This window comes from Leuciscus leuciscus (assembly GCF_965113295.1).
Source record: "Leuciscus leuciscus genome assembly, chromosome: 12".
In the NCBI taxonomy this organism is placed as follows: Eukaryota; Metazoa; Chordata; class Actinopteri; order Cypriniformes; family Leuciscidae; genus Leuciscus; species Leuciscus leuciscus.
The window spans coordinates 15,125,689-15,143,989 of NC_138736.1; the positions used below are offsets into that span (position 1 = coordinate 15,125,689).

The 18,301-nt window shown below is 37.0% G+C and overlaps 1 protein-coding gene and 1 long non-coding RNA gene across 4 annotated transcripts in view; one reads left to right on the top strand and one right to left on the bottom strand.

Annotated features, from left to right (window-relative positions):
• Positions 1-17,792, bottom strand: part of thbs3b (thrombospondin 3b) — a 36,166-nt gene extending 18,374 nt beyond the window's left edge. Inside the window, exons 1-7 of one of the 3 annotated variants that reach the window (XM_082186368.1) lie at positions 17,650-17,792; positions 11,721-11,790; positions 11,364-11,443; positions 8,551-8,643; positions 7,348-7,530; positions 6,274-6,350; positions 6,019-6,176 (exon numbers count right to left, since the gene is read on the bottom strand). In XM_082186368.1, coding sequence (XP_082042494.1) covers positions 6,019-6,176; positions 6,274-6,350; positions 7,348-7,530; positions 8,551-8,643; positions 11,364-11,443; positions 11,721-11,790; positions 17,650-17,730 — 742 coding nt within the window. In that variant the 5' untranslated portion in view covers positions 17,731-17,792. Of the gene's footprint in view, positions 1-568; positions 1,118-6,018; positions 6,177-6,273; positions 6,351-7,347; positions 7,531-8,550; positions 8,644-11,363; positions 11,444-11,720; positions 11,791-17,649 lie in introns of those variants that run through there. The other 2 variants (XM_082186367.1, XM_082186366.1) reach the window with 2 other exon arrangements.
• LOC309511293 lies at positions 9,127-11,293 on the top strand. The gene is made up of 2 exons (XR_014210572.1): positions 9,127-9,602; positions 10,154-11,293. It is a non-coding gene; the product is annotated as an uncharacterized lncRNA (long non-coding RNA).
• Positions 17,793-18,301: the final 509 nt, after the last annotated feature.

Sequence of the window (18,301 nt, forward strand, 5' to 3'; positions counted from 1 at the left end):
GTTCAACTGAGTTGATTTTGTTAATAATTACATTTTCCATTTAAAATAAATGCATTTAGCAAACACTTTTATTCAAAGCAGAATATGCTAATGCAGAACATTGCATAAATAAACTAGAGCTTTTAAACAATATGCCACAAAGACAAAGAAGGCCCATGAAAATCAATTATAAGGGGCAAAAGGTTGCCCCTCAATAGAAATGTAATTTATTTCTACAGTCAGAGTTTGTACTGGGTAACGTTAACAGCTTCCACTTATTTGCATGATATTACCTCATTGTCTGGGGACATTGTCTGACCACTATAGGACTGGGTCACTAGGGGGAAGCATTAAGTGAGCCAATAAAGAACAGTTTTAAATGAGGAATTAACGGTTTAACAGTGCAACCCGCTGAACCCTTCATGAATGTGAAAGTTTTATAGCACTGAACGTGCACCATCACTTGTTATTTTCACATTGAACACAGTGGGGGGGAAATAATCAGGATCTAAGTCCAATGGAAGAAATCCCCCACACAAATTAGTGTTTCTATAATTCTATTACATTTTAAGATGTATAAAAAACCCACCTTTAATTTCCGATGATTCGGAGAAGTGGCCAAACGCAACATACAGGACAAGCAGGTTTGATACAATTTTCCTCAACTCCATCCTCTTAAACAAAGTCCAGCAAATATTGGTTGATAAAACGATTCGAATATATTCCAGTTTAAAGTCCTGTTTCCCAAAGACACGAACAGCTCAAAGCGCACAAGATCTTCATAACATCACATAAACCCGCTGACCGGAGAGTCGCTGTGACCTGAACGGCCCGGGGTTCAAAGTGTCTGAGCGGGTGCCGGGTGAGTCTGACTCTGCGGGTCCTCTGAGACTCTGCGGCGCTCAACACTTTCTATCCGAAATGAGAAACAGAAGTTGAGCTGTAGGACGGCAGGGGGAGAGATAACGAGCCTTGTCAATCAACTTACAAGTATTTATTGCGGGTCTCTCCCGCTGCGACTTCAGCTTACCGCACTGAGCTCGTCTCAGACTATTGCATTTCATCCCATTTCATCGTGCAAATGAAAATCTATGAAAGTTTTTGTTTCGGTGAACTAAAAATAGATATTTGAGTTTGGGTTCAATAGCCTACTACATAAAGCATAGACGACAGAGTGCAAATTAAAGCTACGACAACGGTTTGATAATTTTGAGGGCGGAATTCGAAGCTCACTGTTTTCGCTTGTCTTAATTAAGAGAAGCAGAAAAGAAAAAAAAAACTTGTTAAGTTATGATAAATGACATAAGTGCTTTTTTAATGTTTTTGCCACAAGTGTCTGGCTCTGGAACTGGCAGCCGGAAACTAGCGGAAAGCGCTAACTTACAGTAGTTCACTGTTGCTATGGCTACTTCGGCGAGCGTTTGTTTGGCGCTTTTACCCAAAAAAAAAAAAAAGAAGAAGAAAAAACACACACACGCACAACAACTTTGGTTACACGTTGATTTTGTATTATAACTGTTTTGTTTTTTAACACACAAATATGTAGATATAAGGGCTCAATGCAAACGATAACGTTTTCAAAAACTTGCACTTTGAAACCTGTTTTCAAATGTTTGCGCTTTCAGGACCCCAAAAACGCTGTTGTTGTGTAAATAAACGCTAAAAAATATCAAAAGTTTTCTTTTTCTTTAGTTGAAAATAGTGTAGCCTAGTGTAAACAGCCTCTGAGATTCTATGGATTATAACTTTATGATCGTGTCAAAAATAGTTTCAAACGCAAACCCTATGGCACTCTTTGCAATTGATTGGTTTAACCAAACTGGGATTTGAAACACTCTCAAATTACATTTAAAACCCAAACACCTCGAATCCCATGGGAAGTAGGAGGCAGAAATGTTCAACTAAATCTTTAACTTGATGCTAAACAGCAGCATAATTGGAACAAGACTACTGAAAGAATTTTGATCAAGATATGTCTGAAGATCATAAAACAAATGATAAAGTTAAACGCATGCAAGCTGTGTAAACAACCATCTACATTCTATGTTAATCTCGACCGATGATGACCTAATACTTAATGCTGAAAGAATTTTTTTTTTTAAAAAGGGAAAAAAAAGCCCTTAAACCTGTCTACTGTTGTTATAACCATTAAACGCTGCTTCAAAGTACACTTATGTCGATTTTTTTTATTATTATTTATGGACCAGCATTATACAGAAAATGCATAGCAGCCTGTATTTGTTTTAAACAAAACATTGTGTCATTAAATGTGGAATCCTTTCATGATTACACAGTTGCACAAGTTACTGACAGTAAAATACTTTTGTAGGAACTTTGAGAAGGTTTAACCCTGTGAGGTACAGCGTAGGTCTGGCCTCAGAGCAACAAAACGGATGAGCCCACTGTGCTTTGGGTTTCCGGTGAGAGATTGGGATGGAGAAGCCCAGCTGTATAATGGCCACAGACTCCAACTTAACTGCAGTGTTTGGCATGTAATAATAAAGTTCTCGTCAGCAGTTCTCTGGGGAGCTCTAAAATCTGGCTGATTTATAAAGCTTAGCATCTTGAGTGGTCAAAGAGCTCCAAGATGGTTGGTTTAAGATAAGAAGTCTCTGACAAGCTTACTCTGCAATGTGTTGGAAATGTTAATAGTTTGACAGTATGTTTAGTCTGCAGGACAGCATATTAGGTCACTGCACCATATAAATGTAATATTTAGAGTGTAAAAAGTGATGGAAGCATTACAATGCAGCTGTTAATGTTAACAACCTTTCTTCTGCATCTCTAATTTCAGAGCTGGTAACAGTCGGTTTCCACGATGATGTATGATGTACATTATACGAGCATACGGATTGCTACGTTGTACAGTTAACGGAGCATAGACCGATTTGCTCATATTAATGTGTTTAAAACTCACCAATACGCCGATAACTCCCAAAAATCAGTTTATTGAATTAACCCGTTGACCTGGTTAACATATGCAAACCAATAACCCTGTAATGCAAGTGAACCACGTTTACAAGATTTTATTCAAAAATCAGGTTATTCCCCGGTAAACCTAATCATTAGTGTATCTGACTCTGAGGGCCCTATCATACACCAGACGCAATGCAGCGCCAGGCAAGACGCAAGTGTTTTTTGCTAGTTTCAGCCCAACGCAGTTATCATTTTCACGTCCTGAGCCACGTTGTTTAAATAGCAAATGCATTTGCGCCCATTTGTGCGCCCATGGGCGTGCTGGTCTGAAAACGAGGTGTGTTTAGGCGCATTGTTGGCGCGTTGCTATTTTGAAGCAACTGAAATAGACTGCGCCATTGACCAAATGAAACCTGGTCTAAAATCAATAGCGCAATTTTTTAAATTTTTTTTAAAGAACGCATTAGTAATATGCGCCTATAGGCGGGTGCACAACGCACGTACACTTTGTCCCGTAGATGGTCAGTTCGCGCGCTTTAAGTTCACGCATGAGCAGATCTGTTTCCTCGCGTGAGAAACGTTCAGTTTTTCCGCTTGCAAATTCCACCATGTAAATAGGAATCCACCATGGTGCGAGCGCAAATGGCTTTTAAAGGGAATGAGAGATGAGACCCTGATTGGTATATTGCACGTTAGGGACAACCCTTTTACACCATGCGCGCCCACCATTTTCATTAAAAACTAGGAAAAAGTGGATTCAGACACGCCCTAAGTGCACTTGCTATCATTAGTTACTACTTGCTAAGTGCTCAGGCACTTTAGACCATGCACTTAGATCGTTAAAATAGGGCCCTGAGTATTCCATTTGTTATGTGAGAATGAATGCTTAATAAAGAAGCAGTATTTTGACAGTAACATTTCTACTTCTGCTGCATGGGATGAGAACACATTTTTATAATTTCTTGGAAAAAGAAAGAGTCTAGTTTAGCGATGCATTTCCTCCTCCCCCATCATGAAACGCTCGCTCTGTCTGGATGTGCTTAAATCCGCAGTAAGAACACTTTCCAGTTACATATCACATGTATGCACTTCAATAGGCCGACAGAACCAGGTTAATGTGTTTACATGCCAGGCGAAATCAGGATATGGGGTAAAAATCTAGCTGTCTCGATCGGTTTATGCTAAAGCCGTTTATAACCTTACTCCGATAAAGGAAAAAGGGTAAAAGACTTTACATGACCACATGCATTGTCGACTTAACATATAATCGGGTTAAGATCATACATCTAAACGTGCTTAATATTTCCCAGGTTGAGAGTTTTTTGAAGTGGCATGTTTACGTGAATGCAGACCAGGAGATAAAACTGTGAGATATATTTTAATGACCTAAAAAACAAGTTAAAATTCCTGCCTGTATGAGACCTGACAAAATGACAGACCACTGAAGAATCACAAGTATAACAATTATATTAACAATAATTAAAATAAAAGGAAAAGCACCAATATAGGGCTCGCTTGAGGCTACATCAAGTGAGCGATTCTGGCAGAGCGCACTCTTGCATGATGTAAAAAGAACTGAGGTAATAGTATGTGCAGCTCTGCTCTCGATGGCTGGTGAGCTAGAATGTGCGCTACTTGTCCCTAGTGGCACCCATCCCACTTTTCCTTTTGCATTTAGTCCTCGTCTTCTTCATCCTCGTCATCATGGCTAGAGTTGTTCAGCTGTGGCCGCTCACGCTTGATCTTAACAATCCCAGTGAAGATGGCGTAACCCAGCATGGCTCCCACAGCGAACAAAACAGAAAGAATCTGGTTACGGCGCTTGTGGGGCTCATTGTCGAAGTCGCCGCTTTGAGGTTGAACATGAATCTTGTGACCTGGTGCCTCTGAAAGGGGGGGGGGAGGTAAAGTTTAATTAAGTTAGTTTCAGAAAAAATGTCAAGGGTTATTTGAGTCCTCTTTAACTAAACCAAACTCAGATCCATTTAAATGGACCAAAAAGTGACCAGAAATAAAAAGAACCCAGTTCTCTGCATTTACACTATCAGCGGTCATAAAAGGAGGCTCAGATCTAATTTTACTTCATTTAGTTTACGTCAATGTTTTTAGAACCTTATTAAAATAAGTTAAAATATTCATTGATTAGTAATAATAATAAAGCATTACATTAAATGATCTTTTTTGGCATTATTATTTATATAATATTCATACTACTACTACTACTACTAATAATAATACGATTTTTTTTAAATTAATTTAAATTAACCTTTTTAAAAAGAAATGATTAAGTTTTAATATCATCATCCTTATTATTATTATTATGATTATTATGATTATGAATAATAATACTTATTCAATTAAGGAAAGGTTTTTCGTAATATTATTCATATAATATTCATATGATAATTAATAATAATGATAATTTGTATTATTAATTATATTATCATCATTATTATCATCAGTAGTAGTAGTAGTAGTAGTAGTAGAAGTAGTAGTAGTAGTATTGTTGTTATTAATAATACTTATTAAATTAATATAACATACATAATGTTAATATTAGGCCTACTACTACTACTACTACTACTACTACTGATAAAAATGAAAAAAAATTATACATTTTACTAGTAGTAGTAAAATACTACTAAAATTAAATGATAATTTAATTTATAAGGTTAATTTAAATTAATAAAAATAAAATGTATTAATAATTGTGTAAATATTATATAATTAATAATAATAATAATAATAATAAAAAAACTTTCCTTAATTTAATATTCATATGATTATTATTAATAATAATCATTTGTATTATTATTAACTTAACCTTTTACATTAAATTATTAATTATTATTATTGTTGTTGTTACTTATTACATTAATATAATATACATAATATTTGTATTATGCCTACTACTAGTCCTCCTACCACTACTACTACTAATATTATTAATAATGCATTATTAATCATTTAATTTAAACATTAAATTAAATAATAATTTACTATTTTTGGTATTATTATTTGTATTAGCTTCATAATATTTATTAACTACTAATAAAAATAATGATACTACTTACTACTACCAAGACCAAAATCTTTAACAAAATATAATACAGCAATATCCACCTCGTGCATCAGAGGGGAAGTAGAGTTCTAGGATGTTGGAGCAGTATTGCTGCAGGTTGTTCAGAGAGTTGAGGTGCTGCTGAAGCTTTCCATTAGGCAGTTTGATCTTCAACAGAGGAGCCAGGTGTGCAAACACATACGCATCCAGCGACGAGGGACTGGAAGCACATGAAACATCATGGTCACATACGCACGTTCTCACACAAACACATACATACACAAATTATGCAATTACACACAATTAGTGTTGCTTACGAGTCTCCAAAGAAGAATTTTTGTGAGCCCAGTCTCTGCGATAGGAGGGTCATACATTCAAATGCATCGCGATAAAGCTACAGAGCAGAAACACAAACACAAAGATTAAGTTGATCAATCAAAACTGCTGCCAATGTTTTTGTAAAAAAGGACATGTACATCTGTCTTTGCTCATAACTCAAAATTAATCACAAAGCCTTCCTCTAAACCCAACAAAGCAGTGATAACATGAAGACATGTTGCCATGGCAATGAGTCATCTGACCCAATTCTTTCTATGTTGTGTAAACATATGACGGAGATCCTGCAGAATGGTCCAGGACTCAGGAGTGTCTTTGAAACAAATGTAGACCACCAAGAGACTGTCAAAAACAAAGCCCACATATAGAAATTCTCATGGTTTGAATGTAGCAGCTTATATTGAGATAAGCTAAAAGAACTTCTTCCCCCTGGTTTCACAAACAAGGCTTAAGCATAGTCTCAGACTAAAATGCATGTTTGAGCTGTTTTAACTTAAAGCAACTTGCACCGTCATATCTTAAAATTTGTCAGTGCCATTGTTTTATCTCGAGATAGACACCAGTAATGTTTATAAAAGCCACTTAAATGTCCTAATTAAACGAAGGCCTAATCCTGGCTTGATCTAAGCCCTGTCTGTGAAACCAGGCCTTAATGACATGAATTTGGATGACATTTTACACCTTTATTGTATCGATTAGCGGTAAACTACACTTAAATAGTGAAAGCTTTTTAGAAAGGTTGTCTAACCGGTTACAGTCACCTAAAACAGCGCTTAAATTGCTTTCGGAAAGCTCGGAGAGCTTTCTGTCCCTCCATTTATGACCTACGAGACTACTCATTTCAAGCCCCAGAAAGGTAGTAAAGACATAATTAAAGTAATCCATATGACTCCAGTGGTTTAACTTACTTGATCCCAAACTTTAGAACAGTAGCGTAGATTGTATGTTTTATAATGTCACATATTTCTTATAAGCATTTCCTTTAAATTTTAAATCATTGAAGGAGAACATTGTAACAGAACTAAAATCTTCAGCGTTTGTTCCTCGCATCTCACCTCTTTCTCCAGCTGTTCACCGGGCTCCAGGACTGCGTCTCCCCTCACGAGTCTCAACTTCTCCAGCTGCTGGCTGTGCATGCGGTTGGGTAGCAGGAAGTTGAGAGGGAAGGGGATGTTTTCTGCATACCAGCCCCGTGTAACATCCACATAGTTTTTCGAATCTATCCACAGTGTGTAGACCTACCCAGACAGAATGGTTCAGAGACATATGAAGTTTCTCAGAACTCCAATTAAGTTCCACTAAGACTGTTAATGTCTCCGTTTTACAGTTTTAAAGGGGAAAACAGGATGTGTTTCACATCAGTAAACATGACGGATGTCCGCAGGGGAACAGTGAAAGATCAAACATCAGCATTTGAATGGTGTCATCATGCAGAGAGTAAAAATGACTGTACAAAGAGAAATAGCTTTGTAATGAACAGAAAATATTGGATACAATATAAGGGCTTTGAATATGTTTTTTCCAGACAGAGGTATCCGTTTTAGGGAGTTTTCAGACCTGTAGATCATTTGCTTAGTTCCGAAACAGGAGTTCAAATAGTTACAATGTTGCAATTTCTTCTTGGTTTGGTTTGCTATCTCAAGGCAGCATTTCTAAGACCGAAATTTGTTTATACAAGTCAGGTGCGAGTAAACTGTCCTCTCATTGGTCAGGTTGCACCTGACAAACTTATCCATTTCATCTCCTGGACTCTCAATCTTGCGAAGTGAATCTCAAACTTTTATGTATGTATTGTTGACAAAGTTTTTTTTAGCCTACGCACGACACTGTTCCACAGAGCGATTAAAGCACATCTCTTTGAGACGCTCGCTAAACACCTTGTAAACTTCTGTGTTTCCGCGCGTTTTGGACAGTTGTTCATCCGACCAAATTTAAATTAGGCTTTTCACTGCTGCTTTTTATGCAACTTACGTAATTACTCGTAAATAATTTGTGATACAGCCTGGTTCGTTGGTCCGTTTGCTTTCTTTCCACAAGCTAACCACATCATAGGCCAAAGTTGATAGTAGAACCATTGCTCTCTACGATCAACTCAGCTCACGACACTTTTGATAAACGCAGCCCATCTCAGACCGATTTCTTTAGTGCGGATGTGGCAATGTTCATATATGCCTAAACGAACTAAACTAAGGGAGAAAACGCGCCAGGTTCACTAACAGGTGTGAAAACGCCCTTGTCTTTTGCTTCTCACTTCTCACCAGTGCAGGTAGCAGTTTCTCCTCCAGTAGAGAGACAAAGGCAAGCGTATCGGCACCCTCCTTTGCTGAAAGGTCATAGTCTGCATTGTACTTCTGAAACAAGAGACAGATAATTATTTAACTGCAACTTTCAAAAGCACTCATCACATTTGGATTGCATCGCGTTCTTCATCTACTGTAAGGGTGAAATAAGCAGTGACTAACCATCAAAGCAGCAGCTGCAGTATGCCAGCAGTTGTTAATGTGAATGTTAGCAGTGAATGTAACTGACCATGATGTGTTTAGACATCTCTGAATGTCTACCACATTGCCAAAAATAACTCTCTCAATGATTAATGGATATAATAAGGAAAGGTTAAGCAAGAAATTTGTCAATTTCCAGAGTTCTTTCATGGGAGTAACTCGGACATGCTGTGTATGCTCTTAGTTCACCACTAACAAGCCATAAACGCTCATGCCATACCCACCGCCTTTAAAACACAAACCGGAAGTTGTTATTGGGAAACCGCTCTCAGTCTCATGACAGCTACAACAACCAATATGACCAACAAAGTCAAGAATACTGTCGTACTCCATGGGCGTAGGTTTAGGGGGGGACGCTAGGTACTAGTCCCAATCAATATTTTGAGATGACAAATTTGTCCCCACCAATATTTAGCAAGCTCATTTGAACTGCTATTTGGATCTTTGCGCTGCTATTTGGATCGATTCCAACGGCCAAAACAACGACAGTACAAGAAACGCCGTAATTTGATTGGCGGCGGTGTATCTGACAGGCTACACGCGCGGGCCGGGACTAATTTTGTGCTTGCACTGGCAGCGAGCGGGTTGTGTGTGTGTGTGTGTGTGTGTGTGTGTGTGTGTGTGTGCGCGTGCGCGCGTCGACGACGCCGACGGTAAGTTACCAGGGCTGTCTCTCTGCCACATACAAAGGCCAGAGTAAAACATTTTAATATTCCGTTTTTTGCCACTTTTTGTACTTTGTAGATAGATCAGCTATGCCACCCAAGAAGAAGAAAGGGGACATACGAAGCTTTTTCATAAAGCAGAGTGTAAGTAGGCAAAATAACTAGCCACACAAATAAACTAGCAGTAGTAGTGACTGACCAGGCTTTCAAATGCAGATTCTACTGTGGAAAATAGTATTGATTGGTGATAGAATGTGTTACCATGTTGTTACAGTTAAACCTAGCAGCAGCAATCTTTCAACTAAGGTTAAGAGTATTGATTAGGCTGTGCAGCACTGATAGACTCATAGAAGTCACGCTATCATGATAGAATGCTACGTTAGCAAGTCACTGAATGTTAATTAGCTGACCTTAACTTAGAATCTTGCAGTCAACATAAACAGTGGATCTGAGACATTTTTCGTTTCTACATTCTATTTATGTGATAGTGAGTGAGTGTAGCCTAAGAATTTAATATTTAAGAATAGAATATATCAATAGAATTTGATATAGAATAGTAGATACAATTTTAGTATTAATGGAATACTGTAATCATGGATAATAATAATAGATAATAATAATGGATTTGTTGTGTTGAATGCATACTATGATACGTGTGTATTTAATTCATTTGTTCATTATTTAATTACATATAGAAAACTCATTCCAGGGGGAGGGGGATGTCCCCACCAAAGCTGAGGCCAAACCTACGCCCTTGTCGTACTCTTTTAAAATATCCTGCAAATATTCCATTAGGATTGTACAATAATAATTTTACTGAGATTTCTGGGTGGATTTCCATTTGTATGTCAGGTAAAAGTCTTTTGAATTGTATTTATTATTAGCATACAGATATTCAATAGTGTAAAATATCGGTTGGTGTTATATTATGAAATAGTCAGTGGATCGACTTATTATTCTAGGTTTTTCTCTACATAAACTAGCAGTAATGAATTATGCAGTATCATTTGAGATTATTAAAATGTTTTTCTGCTGCTCACCAAGGATTCATATATTTGATATAAATACAGAAAAAACAAATATCATTACAATTTAAAATAACAGTTCCCTATTTGAATATACTGTAACATTTTTGTGATGGCAAAGCTGAATTTTAAGCCGCCATTATTCCAGTGTAGTGTCATATGATTCTTCAAAATTTATTAAATATGCTGATTTGCTGCTTAAGAAACATGTCTTATTATTAATATTGAAAACAATTGTGCTGCTAAATATTGTTGTGGAAACTGACTTTGTATGTCTTCCTTTTTTCTTCATAAAGTTCAATAGAACAAAAATATTTTTTAAATAGAAATATTTATGTTTAAATATCTTTAATATTTTAAATATCTTTACTATCATTAACAACATCCTTTTAAAAGAGCTTCAGAACAGCTGTCTTTACATCACTCAACACCCTTTCACAATCTACTTAGCATCTGCTCATAACCTGGTTTAAGGAAAATCCTTCACCTGTTTTCTGAGGATGCAGATCTTGATTTAGATGCTGAGAAGCTTTAGAGTCTAATCCTCACCTGTTGAGAGAGAGAGTGTGTGTGTGTGTGTGTGTGTGTGTGTGTGTGTGTGTGTGTGTGTGTGTGTGTGTGTGTGTGTGTGTGTGTGTGTGTGTGTGTGTGTGTGTGTGTGTGTGTGTGTGTGTGTGTGTGTGTGTGTGTGTGTGTGTGTGTGTGTGTGTGTGTGTGTGTGTGAGAGTGAGTGAGTGAGTGAGTGAGTGTGTGTGAGAGAGAGAGAGAGAGAGAGAGAGAGAGAGAGAGAGAGAGAGAGAGAGAGAGAGAGAGAGAGAGAGAGTGTTCATCTTGCCCCCAAAGGTTGTTAGCCTCTGAGGGCTGAGAGGGGGTCGTTCACCTGTTTTCGGAGATGAATGATGATCTTGCTGGGTTGGGAGATGCTTCCTTCTTCCCTAGTCTTCAGAGCAGGCAGAGTACCTGTTGGGAGGAGGAAACAACTCGCATGTTAACCCCTGCAGCAGAATTTAATTGTACATTTAAATTTAACACGTGTATTCATATCAAACACACTCCACACAGGGTTCTAGAAGTCAGTGGAGGCTTGACACATTGACCTATGACCTGTTGAACTCAGCTCATTACACCCTCTTTCAGTTTGGGTCACTCTAAGGTTTCCTCATACAAGCTGTCATTCAGTCTTCAGTCCATGGCAGTAGCTAACTTTAACAGCTTGATGTATCAGATGACCACTCACCTGTAGGACTTCTCCATGGGTTGGTGATTTTGTGAACTTTGAGAGGAGCTCCAGCAAACTTGGCATAGGCCTAAAGAGAAAAAAAGAAAGAGAAAACATGGAATAAACTCAGATATTTATTCCCAAGAAAAAAAAAAGAAAAAAATTAGCGCAACAGTTGAGTTCTGGAAGTAAAATCCCAATAATGTATCCACAGAGAAATAGTTTTTCATATGAACATGAGTAGGTCTTACAAAGTATGACAACCATTTGTAAAGTATCTGGACCCTGGAGAAGCAATCAAACAAGTCAAACATTGTTAAAATTGTTCATATAAACATACAAGATGCTATAGCTATAATAATAACGTTATAGGCTATATATGAACATGGTTTTTAGTAAAAGTTTTTATTTAAAAAAAGTACTTTTTGGCCTTAAACCTCTTCGCTTAAAAAAAAAAAAAAAAAAAAATGTATGTGTGAATCAGTGCTATTTTAGGATCATTGAGATACTATAATAGTTTTTCATTGAGATAACTATAAAGTTAAACTCAATGAAAATCAGAGAAAATGAGATGTTGCCCTGACAACTAGTTGACTAGTTGAAAATAAGTTTAATTCTGTTTAATTATATTTGGTCTCAGATAATGTTTATTTCATTTCAATTACACAGTTTTTTAATGGTTTTAGTTTACTACAATAACCTTGGTGTGTGAATTGCATTTTTTATGTATAGAGCATAAAATTAAAGTCATGACATGGACCCTAATATAATATGAATTATGGCACAGGTGGAACGCTGTAATGACCATTCAGCATCTAAGACTAGAGCTATGCATTTTATGAAGAAAAAATATATACTTGGGGGGGAAAAAAGTGATGTTAATTTATAATAAAAATAAAAAGTCTGTCATTACTCCTCAAAGGAGTTAAAATTTCACACGGATGAGTAATAGTAGGGCTGGATCATCGTAGCATTGCTACATTGCTATTGAGACATTTCTGTGGGGGCTCAACGGGTAAGTCACTAATTGTGCTGTCCAAAAATGTGCTGACTTGAGTTAGTGCCTGGGAGGGTTTTATGTTTGCCAATGGGGAGATCAAATTCTGGACTCACTCCAAGTCCGGATAGTAAACAACATTTTGCAGTCAGCTATATTAAATTGAACATGAAGACGCCAATCATAGCTCTCACACTTAGTGGAATTTATGAAAGTCACCCGAACATAGACGAAGGTAAGTAGGAAAGATTAGATGAGAGAGACCTGATACGTAGTCTCTTTTATTTCCAACCCATCACAAATGTACTATTAAAGAACATCAAACAACAGCGCTGCCGCTCTGTAAATTCCAGTGTGGTTTGCGGCTCTTGACTGCCGTGCTGAGATGGCATTTAACAGGAAAATAATTCATAGAGTTATGTTTTCTTTGTTTATGGAAAACTAAGAGAGGGAGTATAATAGCATGTTTGTAACAGAAATTAATCATGTATCCAAAATACAAGATGAGATCATGGGACACAGTAAAAATTTAAAGCAGTAATAATAGACAGGCTCACATAAATGCAACATCTTTAAGATTACGAGTTGAATGGCAGCAAGCACAGCTGGTAACCTGAGAAGTGCCCTGAGAAACGTCTGGATGCAGTTAAAGTAATGCTTATGTTTTTCAATCTCACACACAAGCCAGCTGCCCCACCTATCCATGTGCTACTGGTCTTAAAACCTTCATTCATGTTTTTCTAACATCGACTGCACATTTATGTTGCGGTCTGAGCAGCTCGAAAGGGTGCTTTTGAAATCGTCTAGCCTACTCTCTAAATAAGTTCTTCTTTTAACTACTTTAAAAAAAAAGAAAAAAAAAAAGATGTTCTATTCAGCATCAATGTGTGAACTCATTTTAAGTTTTCAAGTCTGTCTGTGTGTATCAATTTGTATTAAAAAAATTTTTTTGCCTATATTTACTTTTTTTTTTTTTATTAGTTTCACTTTTAGTCATTTTGGTACATCAAGTCAAACTGTTGCCTTGCGGTTTTTTTTTTATGTGGTGTTTACTAGAGGGTTATGCTATTAAAACAGTTATAATAGCCTGGCATAGCCAGGGAAAGATGCATTTTTGTATTCAAAAACAGCTGGATGGAGTGCAACGGCATAGAACAGAATCCAGCGTTCTCGAAGCATGTTTTAGAGTTTTATTGGTAGTCAACTAGTCAACTATTGTGACCCATCCCTGCAAAAGACTTGTCAACAACCTATCATTGGAATTTGACACTATTTTAAGTTTTGATGAATTGGTGGTGAGTTCCTATAATCTCATTTGTACGCTTCCGTACAAACTGCTTACATCCGACTGAGGGTTAGGTTTAGGGGTGGACCTTCATGCTTATTTTTTAAACATAGAAGTTAGCCTATGTTTTCTCATGAGATCGGGTTGGACTTGTTCAGGCCAATGAAAAAAAGCATAGTTTTTATCATAAGCGTTTTGTATTGCATTGAATATAGCATTGAACAAAACGCTTATGATAAAAACGTCTGACAAATGCATAAATTAATGTGTCAAACTTCATAAAATAAGAAAAAGCAGTACCAGTGCAATTGACTGCCCTGCTTTAAATCTAAATCCAGATGATTTATTGGCCTTTTTTACACATTGTTTTATCTAACCAGTTGAACCAAAGCAATTTTGTGATACAGCTCCCTTTCCCAGCATCTGCTTATATAGCTTTAATCTACTCAAAGAGCAACTGGAGACTTGAGCCTCTGTGATGACTTTTCTGTAGACATAGAAACCATAAACCACCCGTTCTCCATGAGAATGTTTAGGCTAGACAAAAGTCGTCACCATTGTAAAAACCTCTGCTATATCATTTCTACCACAGAGCAAAAAAATTCATGTTTTTCAGAAACTATGACTAATGAAGACCAAAAAAAAAGTGAAAAATAGTTATCCCTGGGTTATTCTAAACCCCAGGTAACCGGAATCATGTTTCACATTGCTCACTGTGCATTCCTAAACCCTGGGTTAACATTCTTATTTCAAATAAGTTATTTGCATATTTGCGGTGTCAGTGTCACTGATCGGACAAACGCTGTACGTGATACGTAAATGTTTACAAAAAGGCTCTACTATTGCATATCCTAATATAATATATGACTGACTGTATCAAGATTATCCTCAATGGACTTTTCAGACTATAAGGGTAAAGGCCCATTCACACCAAGAAAGATAACTATAACGATAACTATATTAGTGTATACAACAAACGATACTGTTCTGTTTATTCTAATAAATGATTATTCTGCTGCTTTAAATGCCCGAGCTCTTTAAAGAATGATTGATTCCGACAGGATGTCATCTTTTTATTGTATCAGCTAGAAAAAATTATTCTAAAAGTGATTCCAACAATATAATTTCTCTGTGCCGTTATCGTAAAAGTTGTGGTATGGACTCTGCTATTCTTTTATACTTAGAATGATCTTTAGAACTATATTTTTATGGTTATGGTACAGCGGCATGATTAATTCCTTATTAACAATGATTTGCCATTAAAATCTGTGTTGGTGCTGCTGCTGACCCAGAGAGAGCAGTTGTCATGAAACAGCTTCACAAACAGTCTTTTCAACAACACACAATCATTATTTCTGTGTTACAACAATTCAAATAATCTCAGAAGTACTGGGATCAAAGTTTGGATATAAAACAGTGATGTCTAATGGTAGCCATAAAAAAAAAAAAAAAAAAAAAGAGTAGGCTAAATCACCTTTTGGAAGTAACTTGATGCTTCAAATAAAGATTGTATCATTACATTAATTGGTACACCAGTATGTGCACCAAGTGACTGATAGAAAAATGCATTTGTCAATTAATCATTCATTCAAGAGATTTGTTCAAAAATGCTGATTCTTCAATAATGAAAAAAAGGTCTTCATGAGTTAAGGCCAATTTATACTTCTGCGACGTTCATACGCATTGACGTGTACCATACGTCGTACCCTTCGCCGTACCCTGACGCGCACCTCCTCAAAAATGTAACTACGCGTCGCGGCGACGCGGACCGCAAGATCTGTGATTGGTCGGCTGGATAGCATCGCGTTTCCTCCTACGCATTTCCGGAATGATCTTCTGCACTCTGCACCGCCCGCCCGCCATTTTTAAATTCCGAAGATCAGTGAAGAGCCATGGAAATAGACCAAGTGACCGAGAGATTGCTTGAAGAAGTGCGGAAATACAGCCATCTGTATGACTCCTTCAGTCGCCATTGCTCGTAGAAACCTAAACTCAAAACAGCTGCGAGGAATGTAAACACAGTGGAACATTAAAACCCACCCGCGCCAACTAGCGTTTCGGCGGTGTAACTGCAGAGCAACACAGACATTCGCAGAAGTATAAATACTCACGACGGCGTCGCCTACGACGTACACTACGGCGTACACTCGACGCAGAAGTATAAATTGGCCTTAAGTCATTGAATCAATCATTCAACTTTTTAAATTACTTTTTTTTTATAGACTGCAACAATTAACATTTTGTCAGAACCTCTAGTAAATTGCATGTTATTGTGTTGAGTTGTCTATTCAGAATCTTGGGAGAATCTCTATTTAAAAATAGAATCAAGCAGCTCTACATTATAGGATTAAAGGACAGTATACAGGGCGGAAATATGCTAATACGGGACAGTCCGTCAGTGGTTGTGGGCGGAGCCTGAGCAATATGACATCATATTGCTCAGAAAATCCAAACGGCTTAATTATTGAGAGTGTTTAGGCTTTAGACAGGTGTTTAGGCTTTTATACTGTCTTTCTTACTTACTGTCATGACTGACTACATTTGTGCCATTACCTGATTTGTATAATTCCCTAGTTACATAAAAGCAATCGATTCATAGTGAAACACTCATTGAAGTTGTTTCAAAGTTACACGGTCAAAAAGAAACTCAGATAAATAGCTGGATCACTGTCTGCATGTCCATTCATGTTGAAAAGTTTCAGTTATTATCCTTGTCCTGAAGTTATTTTTTTGTATTTTTTTTCATTGTCGAGAAACATGAGAACCTCTCGATTACACTGTTTGTTTTTGTGTTTGGGGAGTTTAGATATCTACACTACGGGACCCTTCACTCCCTAGCATACACAAACTGTTGGTTGTTTAGACAGCTGTGGCGGACAGGCAGATAATCCTGTCTTTCTCTACTGTCATCCACAATGAGTAGTATACACAAACAAAGACAAGTGATAATAGACACACACGGCCACTTCACACTATTATTGATGTCTTCGTTCTTTCCAGTAAAACAATGGAAGTTGTATAGTAGATCTGAAAACCCAGCATCTCTGCTTTAAAGGGAGGGGTGTAACTTTAGGAAAAAATACATCTCATTAAATTATGCTTAAAAAATAGTTGAAAATTCTGTCATTTACTCACCCTCAAGTTGTTGTAAACTTATATGAATTTCTGCTGAACACAAAAGAAGATATTTTGAAGGATATGGGTAACCAAACAGTATGGGAAAAATCTATGGAAGTCAATGGGGTCCATCAACTATTTGGTTTGCCAACATTCTTCAAAATATCTTCTTTAGTGTTCAGCAGAAGAAAGAAATTCATACAGGTTTAGAACAACTTGAGGGTGAGAAAATGATGACATAATTTTTCATTTTTAGGTGAACTATACCTTTAAATTACTGTAGGCTAATTGACGTACCCCATCCACTGAACCAAAAGGACGACCGCTCAGTATATTATCAGAAATACAACGGTTCTACATATGAGAGTTTGAAGTTTGAACCCATAGATATGTGTGTGCGATTTTGGCACCATCAATAACGCGTGCTGGAAGTCACCTCCCATCTTTCCTGACCACCGACACACAAATACATCACATTTATGACAAATACCGCAAAGCATAAAACATAAACTAATGTGATAACCAACCAACCGGTGTGTTTTTCTTACCAGCACAGTTAAACAGTCGATATCTACTGAAGGTAATCCATAGTCGCCTTTCCAACAGAACAACTCCAAGGGAGCAGCCATATTTGAGTGACTTTTCACCTGGAAGTACTGCGCTCTGCCTCTGTGGTTCCTACTGGCAACTGTCAGTTGTGTGGTACCCTTTTTTTCCCCAGTCTATGGTGGTAGCCTACCCATGTTTCTATTAAAATTATGTATTTTGTATGATGTCTTTTCAACCACTTATTAAAGGAATACACGCTAAAACACTCCTTGCCTATTACTATAAAACGGCAAAGTGACACTAATATTAAATAGACTGTAGGCTACACTACATGGCAGTTATACCTCAACCTTTTAATGATATAATTATTACAAACATTTCAACGGTGGTTTGCAAACATGGAAGATTTATTCAAAAGATTGACTTTACTTACATGTTGTAATGTAAAATGTAATAGTAGATTTTTATCACACCACATTATAGAGCGTCAAGTAATTATTAGTAGTATTATTTAGTTTTAGTTTTTAGTTTCCTGAATTTGAAAGCACAGCTGGCTCATTAATATGCCCTGAAACACTGGATACGTTTTGAGAATACATTTTAAAAATGGAATGGACACATACAGAAAGATTATCATTGGAGTATATACAC